This window comes from Cyprinodon variegatus, unplaced genomic scaffold (assembly GCF_000732505.1).
Source record: "Cyprinodon variegatus isolate N-32 unplaced genomic scaffold, C_variegatus-1.0 Scaffold74, whole genome shotgun sequence".
NCBI classification, from domain to species: domain Eukaryota; kingdom Metazoa; phylum Chordata; class Actinopteri; order Cyprinodontiformes; family Cyprinodontidae; genus Cyprinodon; species Cyprinodon variegatus.
The window spans coordinates 1,009,866-1,029,936 of record NW_015150527.1 but is presented as its reverse complement, the minus strand read 5'-3'; the positions used below and the strand labels follow the sequence as shown (position 1 = coordinate 1,029,936).

At 36.9% G+C, this 20,071-nt stretch overlaps 1 protein-coding gene across 1 annotated transcript in view; it reads right to left on the bottom strand.

Moving 5' to 3' along the window:
- rbm20 (RNA binding motif protein 20) overlaps positions 1–20,071 on the bottom strand; it is a 56,975-nt gene that overhangs the window by 7,781 nt on the left and 29,123 nt on the right. The window contains exons 2-5 of the mRNA XM_015372614.1: positions 10,571–11,585; positions 9,114–9,178; positions 8,736–8,845; positions 6,539–6,639 (exon numbers count right to left, since the gene is read on the bottom strand). Of these exons, the coding sequence (XP_015228100.1) occupies positions 6,539–6,639; positions 8,736–8,845; positions 9,114–9,178; positions 10,571–11,585 (1,291 nt within the window). The remainder of the gene's footprint in view (positions 1–6,538; positions 6,640–8,735; positions 8,846–9,113; positions 9,179–10,570; positions 11,586–20,071) is intronic.

Sequence of the window (20,071 nt, the reverse complement as noted above, 5' to 3'; positions counted from 1 at the left end):
GCCTACCTTTGTAGGACTAATACAAAGTGAATCCAGTAGAACTTTTTATTGCCTACCTGGAATGGGTGACAATAGTTGAATAAACTTCTGGCTCTCAAAATGGTTTTGGTGCCCTATTTGTTGCTACTCGCTGATACCAATACCACCATTTTAGTCCTCAATCGGGGCCCGTGTTGGTTAGTTTCCAGCAAAATCTAATGAGTTGAACTATCATGTTTAACGGAAAAAATAAAAAAAACATTAATCTTTGCTGTCATCAGTAGCAAAATCTTATGCTCTAAAGCAGGGTTCTTCAACGTTTTCCAGGCCAAGGACCCCCAAACTGATAGGGACTGACAGGGACCCCCTAATTACATATATTGTATGAAATTCTGTTATATCAAACTGGTGCTATAGTCACTATTACATATGGACTAATGTAACGAAAGTAATTTTGCCCTTTGATTATTAAAGTATCTCTGATTCTGATTCCTGGTTGATGGGACAGGTGTTGTGAATGAAACGGTGTCCAGCTTGAAAGAGCTCCTGTGTGTCACTGAATGTGAGCATTGATGACTGAAATACATCTTCTGCCTCCGTTTATTTCTTTACTACAGTGTGTTGAATTCATGTTAATGTGGATTTAAAGACATTTCAATTTGTGACAAATATTGCAGGGGGGGAATATGAAAAAAAGTCTCATCAACCAAAACTTTCACGACCCCTATGCAGTTCTCTGTGGACCCCCTAGGGGTCGCGGACCTCCGCTCTAAAGTAATAAACCTGATCTTTTTATAGTGCAAAATTAATTGTTATAAATCGGTAACATCACTATTTCTCCCCTGTAAGCGGTTAGTGATATATTATAGGTTAGTGTTAATTATTGTTGTAAATATTAAAAAAGGTTTTTTTTCTTTTTTGTCTTTAATTTGCAGATCAAGAAAAGATGTGCTCAAATTATTATTGCTGATAGAATATTTCTGTCCATATTGAGCCTAGTCATGCAAATGCATGACTCACATTTCCAGTTTTCTATTCTAAAATTTCACAATTGTGAACTTCTTCTTATTATACAACAATAACTCTCAATTAAACCTAAATTAGGTTTGTGGTTACAACATAAAATTGTGAGAAAGGTCAATGTAATTTTGGCAAAGCTCTTAAATTTGAACTGAGAACAACTAATTGAACAGGGAATTAAGCTTTTCTTTTTAAATAACTTTTGGTTTTAGGATACATGTCTAGCTTCTTTTTCCTTTTTTCTTTTCTATTTTTAATAAAATGGTGCAGCTATGACTGCAAAGATAGGACACGAAAACAAAAACAGATTTTAACTGTTGTTTCCTGTTCTGAGTAGTCGGGTGGAAATTAGCCATCTTGCCAACTCCTGCATATTTACACAAACACTATTCAGGACTGTTTTCACACATCACTAAATGCCTCCTCTTCAACATAATAAGTTCTGAAATAAAATCTACAACTACTGAAATAATGATAAATTGCTTGTAAATTTAGCTCAGCGTATAAATGTGTCCTGTTTCTGTAACCAGCTGCAGTTTCCTCACCCCCTCTCTTGCCCTCCTATAGTCACACAACCTGACAGACAGCTCCATGTGCGGCACAGGCGGTGGTCTTAATCCCACTTTGGATCAGACGCCAGGGTCTCGGGTTTTACAGGGAATTTGTTCAAGGAATACCAAACAATAACACAGACTTTACTCCGATCAAGAGTAGGAGGCCCAAAGGGAATATGAGCACAGCTCTGTCCTTTCAAAGTCACCCATAATAAAGAAGGAATTTATTTCCAGTGCAACAGATTGACTCACAGATCAATAACGTTCCTCTAATAGTAAATCCTGACATGTTTAACTTTGGACAGGCATTTTTTATTGAACATTTATTTAGGATCAAAACCTTTAAAAGAGATGATATTGTTTTTGACAAAGCTTAAACCAGAAGGTTGAATGGATGATCTGTAATATTAGAGGTCTGTAGGGTGACTTAACAGTTACTGGTCGGTTGAAACTGTTATGAAATAAACAGCTCTAGATGTAGGAGTGATAATTCTATTAGCAGCGTTCGCCAGCTCTCCCTCTGCAGCAGAAAACATAAAGGTCAGTGCAGGCTGAGCTTAATAAACACATCCAAGAATAGGCTGGTTAAATATATAAGCGAGATCAAAAGTCTTGAAAAGCTTACAGAGTTTGATCAGAGTGATCAGTGGGAGTACAGTCACTGTTGGCTTAGTGTTTAAACAGTAGCTGATCCCATAAACTGTCGACCATTACAGTTAAGTTGCCTCGTTTCTTGTTCCACACTCTGTCACAGCTGCCTTTAAATTCACTCAAACCAAATTAATTTAATAAAGTTCCACTTAATCCTAGTTTTAAAACATTGCTGTTTTTTGAGAGGAAATACAATATTTCTCACCAAGTGATATTTAGTGATATTTAGATTTGATGTGGAAAATTGTTTCATAATTATTGTCTAGTTTAGAAACACTCAAGGCAATTTAAACACTTGAAACAATTGTTTTTGTTATTTAAAGAGAATGACCTCTGTTTGTCTGATTGTTATTTGCATGCCTGTTTTGTCCCTGTAATGTTCCATTAAACATCTTAAAAAAAAATAAAAAAAGTTATTGACTGCAGCATTTTGTCCTCCTGAATGAGCATGCAGCAACAGGGAAGAGACGCTCTTTGCAGTGAGGATGTATTTACGGTCAATGGAAAGGAAAACTCCTCCCTGAATAGGAAGAAAACTCAAGCAGAACCAGAGTGAGGCTCAGTGCGAAAAGATATTTGTCACCAACCGACTAGAGGTAAACTAATGTAAATCATTGCAGATCCAAACCTTTAAAAAGGATTCCCTGTTTGCTTTACAGGCATTTAGGTTATCTTCTTCAATTGGAAGAAATTAGTCTTTTCTTGGCAAAAGGAACCGGATTTGAGCTTCTCTTTCTTCAAACACGCATGCTGTATTCAGCTTAGCTGAGGTTAAAATATTTATTTAAAGCAAGTTTTGGTTTGCAAAGTATGTTTTGGGTATAAAATATAAAATAAAATAACAATTTACTATGAAATTTAAGAGAAGGGAAACAGTGTGGCTATCAAACTAATTCTGTGTGTGGATCCCAACAGTTTCCTTTGTAAAAAGATTTGAATTTATCTTTAATAATTTTGCACCGTTTTTGAACTGCAGCCTGGGAGCCACGTGAATCAGTCCAGAGGACGCACTTTGCACACCCCTGGTATAGAGCATCTGTGTTGGTTGATCCAGGGGGAAAATCTCTTTACTTTTGCAGTTTCTCCCTTACGCTCATACACACACTGCTCATATGCCAGCTCCTCTGATTGCTTTACCAGTCTCTCACGGGTCTGAAACTTTATACCGCGGTACGAGGGTGCGACCCAGAAGTCTCCAGGTTGGTCTTTCAAACAGTGGTTAGATGTACTCCAGTGTTTATCGCTGCTCTGTTTCAAGAAGCTACAGAAGCTTCTGTGTTAGACCAATAGACACCGCAATGCCAATAAACACACGTTTAGCACTAAATGTGATTTAAGATGTAAAAAAACCCCTAATTTATTATGAAAAAATATAACCTTTACCTTTAAAATCTATGTGCATTTCTAAAAAAAAAAAAAAAAGAGTAAAATATCTACCTTCTAGGTTGGTTGTACTTTGTTGGTGTGTGTGCAAATGTTTTGTAAGAAGAAAAGCTTTCAAGGTAGTAAAATCCTGCCTCTGCCTCAGACGGGTGGCATTCCAGGGAACTAACATTAGCCTTAGCAGCGCAGCTTGTACATTTTGTCCCACGTGTACAATAAAACCTTTACAATAAAACAAAAATCAAGTGATCCAATAATATGAATCAGACCAGGAAAAAGGAAGCTGTGGTTTCATAATATAACTATTTCAACGTAGATCATATTGATTTGAGTCTAGATCTGTTTCACAGTTATTAGCCTTATTTTTATCTATACGGCTTGTCCATTAGTTTAAATGTTTTCCCAACATGTGTTTTTTTGCAGATTTATTTTTCATTCATCTATTTTCTTCCATGTGTGCATCAAAGAAGGCCTATATACAGTCTCTGTGGAAAAAGGGGGCCCACCCTGGAAAGGTCCATCACATATCTACAATATTTTTTTTCTTATTATTTTTGGTTTCATAAAATAAATGTAAATATTTTGTTTATATTTGATAAAGTTATGGTTCCAACAGTCTTAAGGAAACATACAAGTGAGTGTGCAGATGGAAAATAACCATAATCTACATGTAATCTACAGATTTATTTTTATACTTGTTAAAATATCTCCCCATACATTGTCCTAAATGAGACATCAAAAGAGGAAGTCTAGTCTATCATATGCATATTATCCACAATGACTGCTTTTTATGTAGAAATGTTACTTTGTGCTTGATGACAGAGTAAATCTGTGCAAGAGACTTTTTAGTAAGCAAAGCTGTTGTCAGTAGATGGTATCTTATCTTCAGTTAAAAAAAGAAAAACATACAAAAAAGTGACAAAAAACACCCCCAAAAATCATAAGTGCAGCATCTGGGGAAGAGGTTAAGGATGCAATGAAAAATAAAAATCCCTCATGGAGGGTTTTCTAAATCCCAAAAAAATACTTGAATTTTCTTGTAAGGAAACTATTCTCTGGGTTGACTTCAAACAAATAAAATTTAAACTTTGCTTTAGTGGTACAAAAAAACAAAATGTTCTCTCCTCTATCCTTATCTATATCTATATTTTGTTGTTTTATGTTTTTTGTATTTTACATAATAAAGACCAAGTTGGTCTGAATTATTGCTACCTGTTAGAATAACAGTTAAATCGACTTTTTTTGTGTTAATTGAAGACTTCTTTTGAGTTAATTATGTTGATTTTAGGGCATTCGGGATTATAATATTACATCAGATCAATTAAGGTAGCAAAATGTGCTTTAATCCAACAATCAAGCATCATTGTATATTCTAGTTCATTGAACATGACTGAACATCTGATTGAAGGCAAATGCAGTGAAGAAAAAAAACTACTCTGTTGAAACAGCACTTGTTAGGGGTTCCCATTGTAATATTGTTTCTACCACCATTTAGTGGTGGTTCCTATTTGGAAAAACAAAACAAAACAAAACAATTTTAATACCAATATCAGACCAAGGTTAGCATGCTAACTCATTTGTGAAGTATGGACACTTTTTTTGCAGTGCTTAAACTCCACTGTTCTCCACTGCAAACCATAGGAGGAGCAATCCCTACTGAATACTGAACATGCAATATAAATCAATATAGTGTTTGTTCAAAGTGAAACAAATTGAGAAATGTCCTTTCTTCACAGCTTACGGCTCTGGGCAGTGAGTCAAATCACCCACATCAAAAACACCCACAGGCATCTTGGTCATCTTTGAAAATAGAAAATAGTTCTAGAATAGAAAAAGCTCACTTCAAACACTAAACTATAGCAACAAGTTCAGCAGATACCTAAAATGCCTGAAAACGTAAAGAATGGATAGAATATGTTTTATCTCTAGTTTGAGATGTAAATATTCAACTGCTTTTTCTTACTAAAATATTTAAAAAGAATAATAAAAAAAGGGATTTCCCATACATTAATAGAAAATACTCTGTAGAAGGCAGTTTTTCTCAACAAAAACATTTAAGAAAACTAAATAAAGACCATACAGTTGTATTTGTATTGTGTGTTGGTGTCAGAATAAGCAGCCTGTCATTGTGTGCATATGTCAGTCCACAGACTGTGGACAGCTCCATGCTGCGCTCGAATTTACTCTGTCTGCAAGTTAGGCAGGGCTCATTCTGGGCTCCTTTCACCTCACCGATCATCTGCTGTGTGCTTATTCAGACATCCGTCTGCATGATGAACATCTATCAACAGCAGTTGTTCCCCAGTCCTGGTCCAACAGTTTTAAAGAAGAAGCCAGCCGACTGTGACACTGCTTAAAAAGCAATACCTGTTTGCAGCTTTGCTCTGGAGAAAATTACTGGAGATTCAGAGATGTTGGGGTTTACAGGCAAAATTTAGAGTTAAATAATTATTCATTAATTCTTTTAGAATAAAGTCAATCATTTTGCAATTTTAGATTTTAATTTAACAAAAAATTTATCCTCCTCAAAATGGAGAGGAAAAAAGAATGAACAAAGCTGCATGCCTCGAATTATAAAAAAAAAAACCTTGTGTACTACTTATGGAGAACATTACCTGCTTACTGTTTATGTGTTTTATTTTTCACAGGAATATAAGATATTTGAAGAAACATGGGGATATATGCAACACAGCATGTAACTATTGTAAACTTGAGAAAAGCCATTCCTAAAAGGCTTTTAGAATTGCAGATATCAGATCATATTAGTATAATTGTTTTGTTTTTTTGGTGGATTTTTAATAGAAAAGAAAAATTCAGGTTTTATCTTGGTGAATAACAGCTGTTCCCTTATGTCTCTTCTACCACCTAAAAAGTGTCAAAACAAATGAAAAGCTCATCGCAAACCATTAATAACTGTTAAGAAATAGCTTAAATGAAAACATTCATCTGACCGTTGAGTCGGGCTGGTGGGAGGCAAATACTCCGTCTGATGCAGGATAAGTTTTCATGGCTCCAGCTGGCAAGTATTGCACGTTGGTTCCTGAGCAAACATCTGTTAAAGGAACATATCAAATATATATGTCAGGAATATAATCCAGTTTCGTTTGTAATCTCCTTCACAGAGCATCTCGTAAACATCACAAATTGATTCTGTTCTCTGTATTAATCTTTTAGCAGCAACTTGAGTTTTTTTCTGAGTATGACTATCTCTGGAGTTTAAAGGACCTTTTAGTCCCTTGAAGAGAAAAAGTGGAATTGTTTTTTTGGACAAATTTATTCAAATATTCAAGATCTTTTCTTTTCTTAAATCAAGAAATATTACCTTTTAGAAATAGATTTAAAATTCTGAATTTTCCAACAGTTAAAATATGAGTATGAATAGATATCTTAAGGAGGAGGCAAAATTTTGTTACTGTTTTATTGTTTCTGAGCAGTTTTGGTCCCTGTAGGGAAAACACAGGCATTTCCAAAGTGAGTCTTCGAGGGCAGCTGTCCTGCAGGTTTTAGATGTTTCTCTGCTTCAACACAGCTGATTCTGATGATTGTAGTTCAGCAGAAGTCTGTTAATCAGCTATCAATGGAAATCAGCTGTGCTGAAGCAGAGAAACCTCTAAAAGCTGCAGGACAGCAAACCTTGAGGACCAACTTTGGACATTGCCTGGGATAGCCAGTAATTATGAGTACATGTGCCAAAAGAGAAAAAAAAATATTTTTCAAGTCCTGGTTGTCTTAATCTTAGTTCAATTAATTTAAGCTCCAACATAAAGTAATTGCCAACTTAACAGAATTTATTAACAAGTAACTGAATTAAGTTTCCAAAACTTAATTTATTTAAGTATTCAACTTGTAGGCTTAAAACAATAAGATGGATCAACTTGATTCAATTACTTGTTACCAATTGAAGCAACCCAATTAAGTTGGAGCAGCATTTTCTTTTTAGAGTGAATTTGGGGTAATTGTCATAGATGAAGATGTTCTGATCCAAACCATTCTGCTGTAGCTCTAGCTGTTTGTTTATCGACTGGATCCTGCTGGATGGTCAAATTTCACATTTCAAGTCTTTGTGCTTTAAAACACTTTCCTCCACTCTTGCCTTGCCTGTTCTCCCACCAGACTGGTTCCATCATATCCAACCAGATTTGTTGTCTTGCTCAACAAAACAGGTACCCACAGCATGATCAGGCCACCACCATGCAGGCTGTGTCCAAACAGCTGATCTGCATTTTTAGTCTTAAACCTCGGCTAGTGTTTTCTATGAAGACCAAAGAGTTTGATTTTGGTTTGGTTTAAAAATTAAGTTACAGTATTGTAACATCAACCAGCCTAAAAGTTTGTTCCTGACCTGTATTTATTATTCTTAATGATGCTCTGTGTTCACTAATGTTCTCTTAGAAACCTCTGAAGCTTTCACAGAACAGCTGCATTTGCACTTAGGCTACTTCTCACTAATCTGGTGACTCATAAAGGAAATTAGTCACATTTCATTTTATTTTGGGATATCAGAGTAAATGGGTCTGCAAATGCGGGGTGCATGTTTCAAACGTTAATAATTCTGGTATCCTTTCCTTCTACTCTAGGTATAAACACTACTTGGATAGCCTTTCACATAAAATCCAATTAAAATATATTATTGGTTTTGTTTTCTAACCTAATGAAATGTAACCCAGTAGAGAAAAGGGGTGTCAATAGTTTTAGAAGGCACAGTATCTTCAAATGACCAGAGGAGTTGTTCAGGATACTTTTTAATAACTTATTTGTAGCCGACATGCAGTCAGGCTCAGGTATCACGTGTTGTCTGAGTGAAACTGAGCCTCCTCAAAGTCATGTCCCTTGGATATTGTCAACATTAATAGTTTGGCACAAGCCGTCTGTCATGCCGTCTGGACCAGCCACCAGTGGTCTGTATAACATAAAGCATATAATACGGAACGCTGAAGGAAATAGGGGGTACTCCTCAGCTCTTTAGTGAGTTTTTTTTCTATAACTTAATCATATCAATAATTATGATCATTATTTTGGGTTGTTTTTGGTTTTAAAATCTATTTGCAAGCAATAATCTATAAACTAGATTTTTTTTTAAAAGCATTGCTCCCATATCAGCATAAATAAAACTAAGATTGAAGCGTTGATGATGAAGTTAGAACCTACCTTGACCTGCTTTGGGGCAGGTTGTGGGATTCGTCCCTCCAGTGTTCAGACTTCCCTCAGATGACCTGCCGACGGCATACTGAGGGGCTCCGGCCGATGCTGCTGTTGAGCTGCAACAATCACACAAGGCTGATTTTAGCTGCCTCTCCCCTGCCTTGCTCACTCATATCTGGTGACAGAGCTCATAATGTAGAAAGATTCAGACAGCTGTTCGCAGAGCAAAAGCGAGGAAGAAGAAATACCCCTAACAGTAAAAAATACTGCAGTGTTTATTGCTACAAAGAGGCAAAGAAGAGTGCTATTATAGAATAGAAATGCTTTGCAAGTGAATATTGGTTATAAATGTAGGAAATAAAACGTGTTTGGGTAAAAACTCACCTGTCAGCAGCATACAAAGTTCGATTCTGCAGGTGCAGTTTTCCCTTCACATGCTGGTCCCAGTCCTAAAAACACAAAAACACTCATACTGTGTCCAAACATAGTCTTAAAGCTTGCCGGACGAACACTGTTTGCCCTTCATGGCCAGGAGGAAAGCTGTTTAGAGGTCTTTGTTTTTCACTAACTGACCTGCTTCAGTGTTGAAGATTTTTTTCGAATGCATCAGAAAGATTAAAATTAACCTTTAAAATGTAATCAGTAATCAGAGGCTTAGGGTCAAGATTTAAGAGTCTTCTGGCCTTAATATGTCCAAAAATGTCTTTTTAGTTTTAATAATTTTACAGTTAAGAATAATATTATTCATACCTATGAAAGATTACAGTTTAGAGTAGACTTTTATTTTTATAAGCACTATTCTTCTGACTGGAATCAACTTTGATGCTTTGCATTGAGCCATAAATCTGGCGGAGAATCTCTGGATGGAGCTACAGATTAGGGTGATGGCAGGGAGGCCTTGCAAACTTATACAATTGGAGCTCATCATTAAAGATACATTGAACAGATGCATTCAACATTAGTAGAAACACTAAGCAATTATGGAGGGTTTCATTGCATGCATATTTTTTTCTATCAACCTCTTGTTGAGAATGAATAAAGAAGTACCATGTTTTGATTAAATATCAACAGACACATTATTCTGTTCAAAACTGATCATCAATGTGATAATTTTTTTTTTTTGCACTGGTTGCATCCAGATTCCCAATTTTTAATCCCAGCTTTTTTGAGTTATGTTGCAAATCGGATAACTGTTTCAGATTATTATAGGTTAAATGAAAATTGGTCAAAATCCTTCAAAGTCACACATGAACTGTAAATAATTCTGTCTCCAGTAATAATATATTTGAATAATTTTCAAATGTAGGATTTTAATTTTCTAGTTAAAATATGCACATATAACCAGTGGTTATATTTATTGCTCCTCACACTAAGGTCTGTCTAATACTGATTTTATTAAGTATTAAAAAAAAACACCAATTCTCTATGTTAAATTTAAATCAAACAGCAAAGAACACTGAAAATATTATCTAAGGTGATAAAGGAGTTTTCATTTTTAAACAAAGGTTTATCTAACATTTCTATGGAGTCTAAACAAAGAGATTACAACCAAATGATAAGTTCTAATATCTATAACTATATATAATATAGACAAATCATTTTTTCAAGCATTAGGCTTTCTGTTCTTACTATGAAAGCTTAAAGCTGTAAAGACAAAAGTGGATTTTTTTTCACAAAACAGTATAAAATCTTAAAAAAAAAAAAAACTATAAAATCTTCCATTGTGGTTTAAGAAACCATATCGTTCTGAAGTTGCTTCACATTGATTAGAAAGAGCAGGTTTTTTTAATAATTGAAAATTAAATCCTCACAGTACACCTTTACAGTACACCTATACTCACCTTGAGGTTATAGACCTTTTTGTCGCAGATGCTGCACTGATGTGGCAGCTGAGAGGGTGTGACGCCACAATAATCGCTGACTTGATGGGGCTGTAGGGTCCTAGTAGCTGACGGTAAGGATTCCTGAGCTCCGTGCAGAGCCTGGTAGTTTCCGAAGCCCTGAGTGCTGCTGGAGCCAAAAGAGGAAACCCCGCCGTAGCAGTTTAGCTTGGGTTCAGGGGTCGGCTCTTCTGGGTTGTATAGTTCTGTCCTGAGCCAAATCGGTTGCCCAGCTGAAGGCCGTGCTGTCGCATTGCTTGAAGGCATGTTCACCGTCCCAGTCTGGTTTAAGTTGTTATGGCCTTTCCATTGCTCCTTGTGTGCAGTGGAGTTCATTTGCTCGTTGGAGATAAACCCAGCCGGCTCTGCCTGCATGTCCTGCCCATAAAAGTCTCTGTGAAAGCCAACGTTGTTCATGTTTTTGGCCTGAGATTGAATCCCTGTGTACTGTTCTTCAGCAGACGTTCCTCCAGGTAAGCTGTACTGAACACATCTGTCCGTGCCAGAGGAGTAAGCTGATCCAGGCTTTTTTCCATACTCCCCACCGTGTTGACCTTTACCCCCCCCTCCACCAGGATGATCCAGTCTCACATTCCCTGAGTTTTGGTTGAATCCCCCACCCACCAAGGTCCCAACAACTGAGTTTGAAGAAGGGAAACCAATCATCCTAGTGGGGAAAGCCCCCTGTGGATTACCGACCAGAGATGAATTCCTTAATTGATTTAACATAGGCTGTGACATGTTGACATTGGAGATTAACTGATTGAGGATGCTTGCAGCGTTGGCCGTGTTTCCCTCCTGAGCCAGTTTGAGTCGATGGAGGGTGAGCTGGGCCTGGAGCTGAGCGAGCTGGAGGCTTGCTGGCGTCAGGAGGAGCTGGTTCTGCTGCTGAGGTCCAGTCTGCACATTGCCTGGTAGCTGAACACCTGCCTGAAGGCCCTTTTTCTCTGTGCTGTCCAGTGATGGTGCTCTTATGCTGTATGGTGGGAAAATAAGACACATTAATGGAGCTCCCAGTCAGTCTGCAAGTGGGGGAATTTTCTAACCTCCCTAAAGTTGACTGTCTGAGGATTTTGTCATATGTTTATGCTCTGCAGCGCTGTAAAAAAAAAAAACATCTCTTACAGAAATAACTGTAATAATAAGGAATGTCCTGATACAACTTTCTACTTTCTGATACGATACCGATATTTACCCGATACAATATTAGCACAAATAATACCTGCTTTTATCACTTATTTTATATTTTAGAATGCTCGGAAAGGCTTAAACAAGTAATGTTACTAAAGTAGAAACTTTCAAAAGAAGCAGATATTTTCTATTAGTATGAAAATATTTTTGATTTTAGATACTGGCCAATAAAATCCGATAATATTTCTTTTGGCTAATATTGGACCGATATCCGATGTTTATATATTGGGACATCCCTAGTAATAATAATATTATCCAAAAAAAAAAGGTTAAAACAAAATGGGAAAAAGAAAAGCACATAAAGCAACTGAAATATTAAATAATATTAATATGACATATCTAATAAATTCTGGATTTAAAGTTAATTTATCAAAAATAAATAAATTAATTAATTAAGGATGGTTTATGAATGAATTAATAACAGTTTTTTTCAAAACTTTTCTTTTTATTGAACTTTAACAAATATTGTGAAATGTAACAACAGCTAAACAAAAAACTAATAATGAAGTGACCATGTGCTCATAGATTAAAAAATGTTGGGAACGTATGACAAATAATATAAATTAAAACTATGTGCCAGTTGACATTTTATTTTATTTTATTTTCATTTGTCAATATGTTAATAGAAGACCCTAGTTTAAAAAACAGATTGGGTGCAATCCTTCCTGTTACTCTATTTTCAGTTAAAACTTGTAAACATTGACATAAAGGTGTCTGCTTTCAGGTTTTGAAAAGCAGATGGTGGAATAGGACCTCCTGAATAAAATAATCTATCAGATCATTATTAATCTGTATATTGAACTTCATTATTAGATATGATGAGACCACAATTACTGAACTATAATGGTTCTTTATTTTTAAAGAAGCATTAGACTGTGAGTAATTAAATCAATAATCACGCCACTAACTGGAGATTACGCTGAAATTATTTCTTAATCTGTGTTTGTTTTTTCTCTACAATAAAAGGCCTAAAAGAAATGATTGGATCTTTGCGGGAAAGAAAACAACAAAAAACATAATGATTAAATGTGGCTGGAATCAATGAGGAATCTTATTTTGAGTTTTTTTTTTTTTTTATCTGCTTCTCAGTGTGGAAAGCTCCTGCTGGTTGCTCTGACCCTGAGAGGCTGAGCTGCCTCTTCAGTTTCTGATGAATGCACTCACTGTCTAAACTTAGTCTCCTCAGCCACACATCACGTCAGAAATGTGAAGCACCTGACACCGCCTCGTCTGGCCAGAGCTCCTGTCTCGGTGGTTTGAGACAAAGCTTAGGGAGCCATAAAAAATACAGCACATACAGATAGTGCCAAACTAAATTTAAAGGAATTTACATGAGACAAAATTAGCTGAAAAGGGATTTTTAAATATGCAATACGTAACATATAAAACACATATAGACAGCGGTCAAATAGGATAGATTTTTCATTTTTTGCAGAGATGTTTCTAAAATATATTCATACCTCTAAATCATAAGGGATTATCAGCTCTACACATCTTTGGAATGGATGCATTCACTAGTTAGGATTTGACCTTGTGATTACGTTGCCACTTCATAAACCCATCATATCGTGACTATCACTTCTCCACCCACTGAAATATAAACTCTCACACAAGGTCTAGGCCTTGAAATCACACCTCTGAGGTGGAAAACTGACACTCAGCAAAACCTTGTAAGCTTGCTTTGCATTAGAGGTTAACTTAATCTCTTCATAATCTCTTCATAAGAACCATTATAATCTAGATAATATATATTCGATACCGAAAACAAACATCTAGTGTTTTTATTTTGGAGGATCAAAAAACACAGGGTTGATATTCTCTGTGCCAACTCTAAAATACCTCAACTTCCAGAGAGATGGAGGCGTTGTAGGGCTTTGTTACAAATCATGTCAGCATGTATTTGAAAGGACAAACTGTCCCTCTGTGACTTAAGATACTCTAAACCTTCTGTCTGAATAACCATCTTTCCCTGAGGATACAGAGGCTTAACTTATTAGTAATATAATATACTCTCAATATCTAATCAATATAATACTGCATCATTCCAATTGTCTTACCTGTATGACAAATTAATAATGACATTGTTTGTGCAAACATTTCCCGTTTAGCATATATTGAAAAGGTTTCAGTTTGTCATAGATGCCAATATGCCTTATTTAATGTGATTTTTCTGTAAATGTATCTTTACTCTGCTTTATGGATCCAGTTATATCTATAAATATCTCATGTAACTTTGCTTGGCCTGCATGGAAGAGGTTCAGGTAGTTTGTATCAGTGGAGCTCCCCCTCCATCTCCAGTTGATCAGTGAGAATTGTTTTCCTCCTTAAAGCTCCATGTGTTCTGAGTAACTTCTAAGTGTACGCATGATTATGAAGGAGTGTCCCGATGCAACTTTTTCTATTTCTGATACGACACCGATATTGAAGGTTTGAGAATTGACCAATGGCAATATTGACCTAATACTATATGAGCATGAATCATACATGCTTTTATTAACCTATCTTGGACTTTATAACCTAATTAAAGGCTTGATCATGTGCTCTTATAATAGTCAACAATAATAGTTATGACAACAACTGACTGCTGAAATATTAACCAATGGGTTACAGAACCTTTACACAAAAGCCGTCTTTTTCTATCAGCATGACAATATTGGAGATTAAGATGCTTGCCGATATAATTTGTTATTAGTTTTTTGTCTAATATCAGACCAAAATCGGATATTAATATCGAATCAGGAAACCCCTAATGATTATTATAATCTTGAAAAAAAGGGAAATCTCTTTGTGGCTCAATCCAAGCAGGGAATACAAACTGACAAGTTTCTGCAGATGAGCCATTATTCTGAACAACTTCATTATATTTAACATTTTTAATCTCTCAGTGTGAGGCATTGCTGAGGAGTCAATATATTCGCCTCAAGGTCATCCAGGTGGAGCATGTCCTACAATTTAATGACGTGATGCACGCAGTTGATTCTCTTTAAAAGAAAGTTTGAGATACGGTGTTGTGAATTGGTACTATTTATATGAATAAACTGAATTGAATAGAATTATCGCTTCAACAGTAAAGTGTTTTAGGTTTGAATGTGAAAAAAAACCACTTTGTTAAAAAAGCACAATTTTCAGCTTATAATTTGATGTAGTTCAGAAATCCGGGCCAGGTCAGGGAAACACATCAGAACAGGAAGGCTTAGAGGTCCAAGAGTCCGAAGCCTGGTCAGGGATACCGATCCAAATAGGAACAGGCTGGTTCAAGGTTCCAGGAGTCCACAGACAGTTCAGGCAGAACTTACAGAACGGAACAGGGACGCTCAGTGATGAGAGGCAGATCAGGGTCAAGCAATTAGAAACACAACGGAACGCCAAAAACCCTCTCCACTGGCCCCCGAGAATAAGAACAAGAGCAACAATCTTTCCCCAATGGCTGGGTCTGACCAATATAAATATCAGCGGGAGCAGGTGGATTAGATGAGCAGTAATGAACAACCAGGCAGAGAAAGACAGGAAAGGAGTGAGTAATTAGGCCAGCCATCAGTGCCAAGATCATGACACCAGCATGTCTTTAAGTTTCTGGATAATGTATTTAATACAGTATTTTCTGGACTATACACCGCCTCCTTTTTCCCATGCTTTGAACCACGAGGCTTAAAAGAAGGTGCAGCTTTTCTGTAGATTTTTCATAACCGTCAGGCTACGTAAATCAAAGAACAAGGGGGTAATCTTCATTAAGCACAAACAAATGCTATCGGCAGGCATGACGGAGAACAAATGTCCCAAATTCAAACATTTTGACATTTATTTGCTGCATTAAAGCTGTTGAACCAATGAAGAGACTGTGTGTAACTCTCGCAGAACTGAAATAAAGAGCTGGCAAAGCCCCAACAGGCTAACAGAATCTAGCATTCTTCTTCGCCCCTACTCTCTAGGGGTACGTAACGGTATGTAGAGCTCCCCCTACAGGTTTTTGTGGGAGACACTTTAGTAGATATCAGCAGCTTATAGTCAGATGTGGCTTATACATGTACATTTCCATTTCTTTTTTTCTTTTTTTTTTTACTTAGTGGGTGCGGCTTTTAAGTGAAACATGAAGGTACTCTAGATGTAACTGCACAATTCATATACACTTGTATATACTTTTAAGTTTGAAAAGTGACTTAAAACACATGATTAAAGTTAATTATGACTATGAGATGGTGCTGAAGATCAACCCACAATTCGGCAAGCTCAGAATTTAGTTAAAACCCATATCTAACAGAGACCTTTACCATTCTTCCAAATTAGTTGCAAAGTGGCAGAGGCACAAAAAAAATAGAATGATTTAGATTTAGAATGATCATATGCCAGTCCTGATCTCAATCCCATAGCAAATATGAGGATAGAATATAATAAGAAGCTTGTGAAGATAATATATAAACGGTTTAACCCAAGTGGTATTCCTCAAAGACATTCTAATAAATAACAATGTAAATCTCTGAAAAACATATTTTCCATCACTGTTGAGGTATTTAGCAAAAACTAATTATTTTGTTGATCCGTTTTAACTTACACAAGGAAATTTGGTTTGCTATGGTGACAGTAAAGGAAAAAAAAGGTTATGTCTCTTTTATGGTCTATGTAAATATCAGGCCTTTAATAACTTGTGTGTTTATTATACTTATTAGTTGTGAAACGTTTTTCTAATGGATTGCCCTCTTAAGTGAACAAGCATGCTGATGGAGAGATAGACTTACACCATTCCAGCCAATGACTCAAAGCTATAAATACAGGAGTCGCCCACACAGCCGTGCTCATACACTGTGTCCTTAAAAGACTAATATGGTCTCTTGAGCAGCTGGCACAGCGTGTGAAACACTTCAGGCTAATCTTGCAATGAGGATCTCCAATATAGGTGTCAAATACACATCAACCAGGTGTGGAAGGGAAGAGTTTAAAAAAGAGAAACACAGACAATCCCGTGGGAGTGGGTAATGGCTGAGAACAATTTGTCATCCTCCATGGTGATTAAATTACTGTTCCTTAAAGAGCAATATTGAAGTAATTCACATTATAAACAGGTTGGAATCAGCAGTTATGTTAATGTTATTATTTTTATGCACACAATTGTTTTATGACCAAAATGTTCCTAGAATAGAAAACTGAGGTATATTGCAGCAGGAATATTTACATTCAGTGTTTGGGGCATAAATAGCTAGCCAGTAATGGCAAATAGATCTAGGGAGGATATGGATCCACTTTTGGGGTCAAACAATGAAAAAAAGTCCAGTTGGGCGCCTTGGTGTCACATTTAAGTTTCTGTTCAAGGGCACCGCAGAAATCTCCTGTTTAATAATACTTCTAGTTTTCTCACACGTCAATTGAAGCTACATCACTGCGTTCATTTGGATACATTTTGTATCTAGATTTAAATCAATGAAATTAAATAATTTAATCTCAATTTAATAATTTAGGAGTCTGCAAAACCTCTAATCCAGTATGTATAGGTGTATATATGTATAGGGTCAAGACAGTAAGCTGGATCACTGTTTGTGGGTCAGTCCTGCCCATTGCCAGTTCTAATTCTAGTTTAGTGGCTTCTGGATTGATAGATATCATAACATACAGCCAATAAGCAACCCCATAAATCTCACTATCCATCTCAAAATGTAGACAGAATGAATTTTTTTGCCTCCTTTGGTTTAAATGTCTATTGCAAACAATTTATCCATCCATCCATCCATCCATCCATCCATCCATCCATCCATCCATCCATCCATCCATCCATCCATCCATCCATCCACCCATCCATCTTCCTCTTATCCAGGGTCAGGTCGCGGGGGTAGCAGCTTCAGTAGGGAGGCCCAGACGTCCCTCTCCCCAGCCACTTGGGCCAGCTCCTTCGGGGGAATCTCAAGGCGCTCCCAGGCCAGCCGAGAATCATAGTCCCTCCAGCGTGCCCTGGGTTTCCCTCTGGGTCTTCTCCCGGTGGGACATGCCTGGAACACCTCAACAGGGAGAAGTCCAGGAGGCATCCTAACCAGATGCCCAAGCAACTTTAACTGGCTCCTCTCAACATGTAGGAACAGCGGCTCTACTCTGAGTCCTCACCCTACACACCATCTTTCAGGGAGAGCCCACTCACTCTACGAGAAAACTAATTTTGGTCGCTTGTTCTTTCGGTTATGACCCAAAGCTCATGACTATAGATGAGGGTAGGAATGTAGATCGACCGGTAAAGCGAGAGCTTTGCCTTTTGGCTCAGATCTCTCTTCACCACAACGGAACGGTACAGCCCCCACTTCACAGCATCCATCTGTCAACCTCAGACCCAGTCCACCAGCGGCCATCTGCCGGTGGACTGGACCACCACATGGTAAACTGGGCCTGCACCCAGAGGGTCACAAAACAAGCCCTCCAATAGAGCCCCCCCTGAGCATAGGGCTGTGGCCCCCTGTGAGCCATGAGTGACAGCACTCCAGGCCCCGGTCCCCCAGACACAGAACAAGGGCCGCACAAGCGCCACAAGCCCGTCTATTCGAATATCTACCTTTTAAAGCTAAGAGGGAAAGAAGCTTAGAGTATTATCTAATCTGATTAAAAATCTCACCATCATCAAGAGTTTATATATATTTTTATATATTATTATATAGTTTATATATATTATATATTTATTATATATTTATAATATATATTTTATATATTATATATTTGTATATTATTATATCATGTATATTTATTTGAGGATAAAGCTTAAGAGAGAAAAGAGAGCAGATTTCCCTTTAATTTGTTACCGTCCAAGCCCAAACCACCACTAAGGAAGGAAATGGGTGGCTTACTCTGGTCTCGGCTTGTTAGCTCACTTAAAGGACTGAGCTGGACTTCTGTTAATTCTCCTTCCACAGTCTCATTTCTCAGAGTAGCTGCTGGTAGATTCTAGCACCGTTAGTTCAGTTAGTCTTTATTTGTTGGTTGTTGAACCAGTTTGGATTTGGAATTGGTGATTTAAAGAACAAATTAAGAATAAACTCTCACAGAAATGTTACACCAATTCACAAAAACATGGCATTGCATATGCTATGGTCTTTAACTTTCCTCTAAAGCATAACCAAAAGGTATCCTTTAAATTACCCTGCACTTATCCATTTGTTATTACACTTTGGAAGGTTAGTATCTGGATACATTTTAGAGATTATCGATATTCTGTTAAAACATGGCTCTGTCAGGTTTGTGGAGGTTAGATAAAGACCCAAGTGCAGAGACGGAGGCAGCTGATGTATTGGAGACTTATTGGTGGAAATGGCAAGAGCAGTACAAATCCAGAGTGAACAGGTTCAGGAATCAGACAGAGGACTGCAACGCAAACTAGCATTACTGGGTTAGCGAGTCAACTTCAGGTTTTACCCTGACTTTACAGTACCACGAAGATGGATCCATTCATAGCGAGGCTAGTCACAATGGTAACGTACTCTGAACGGCAAACCTGCTCAATGACAGGCTTTCAGGATTGATTTGAAACCTAAAAAAAAACGCTAAACCCCTCAGCCAATCAGCTGTTCGTGAAACATGTCCTTTCATTGAAGACCTGATTTAATTCAGAGCAAAAAGAACAAAGCAAAATAACAGTAAAGGAGCTTGAAAATCAAAAAGTGGTTAAAAATAAACATAGGCTATTCTTAACTAGCTAATTGTATAGTTTGCAATTTATTAATTTATTTTAGTTTTTCTTCCTTTTTGACATACAAACCTTTAACTATTCTGTATTTGTTTCCCCCCATATAATATCTTTATTACAACCCTGGCATTCACTTGTTTCTTGTACAATTGGTATATAAAGCTAAATTTATAAGATTTAAAATTAAAATCAGAGCATAGTCCTCATACACCCCTGGCATGAAAATGTGAGCGATACAGGTTTTTCCAGGATCTGTATACCAGATCTTTGAACCGTGTGTTGGCAGAGCGGCCCTCACTGTATCACAAACTTTGTGGTTATATGATATTACGCCACAGGCAGTTTCATGTACACTGTCTGGGATGCTCTGAACAAATACAGTGTTCAGTGCCCTGATGCAGCTGATGAGAAGGGTAGATTTTACATTGAGACTAAACCAATGAGGAATTAATGGTAAACTGACAAGTAAAAAAAAACAAAACAGCAGCAAGAAGTCTTTAATATTTCTGTGAAATGGAGCATTTAACATTTAGAAAAAAAAAGTCTCTAAACTAAATATTTATTTAACAAAGTAATATTTTTATAAATGAATGAATGACATAGTGAAAAAAATAACCCCT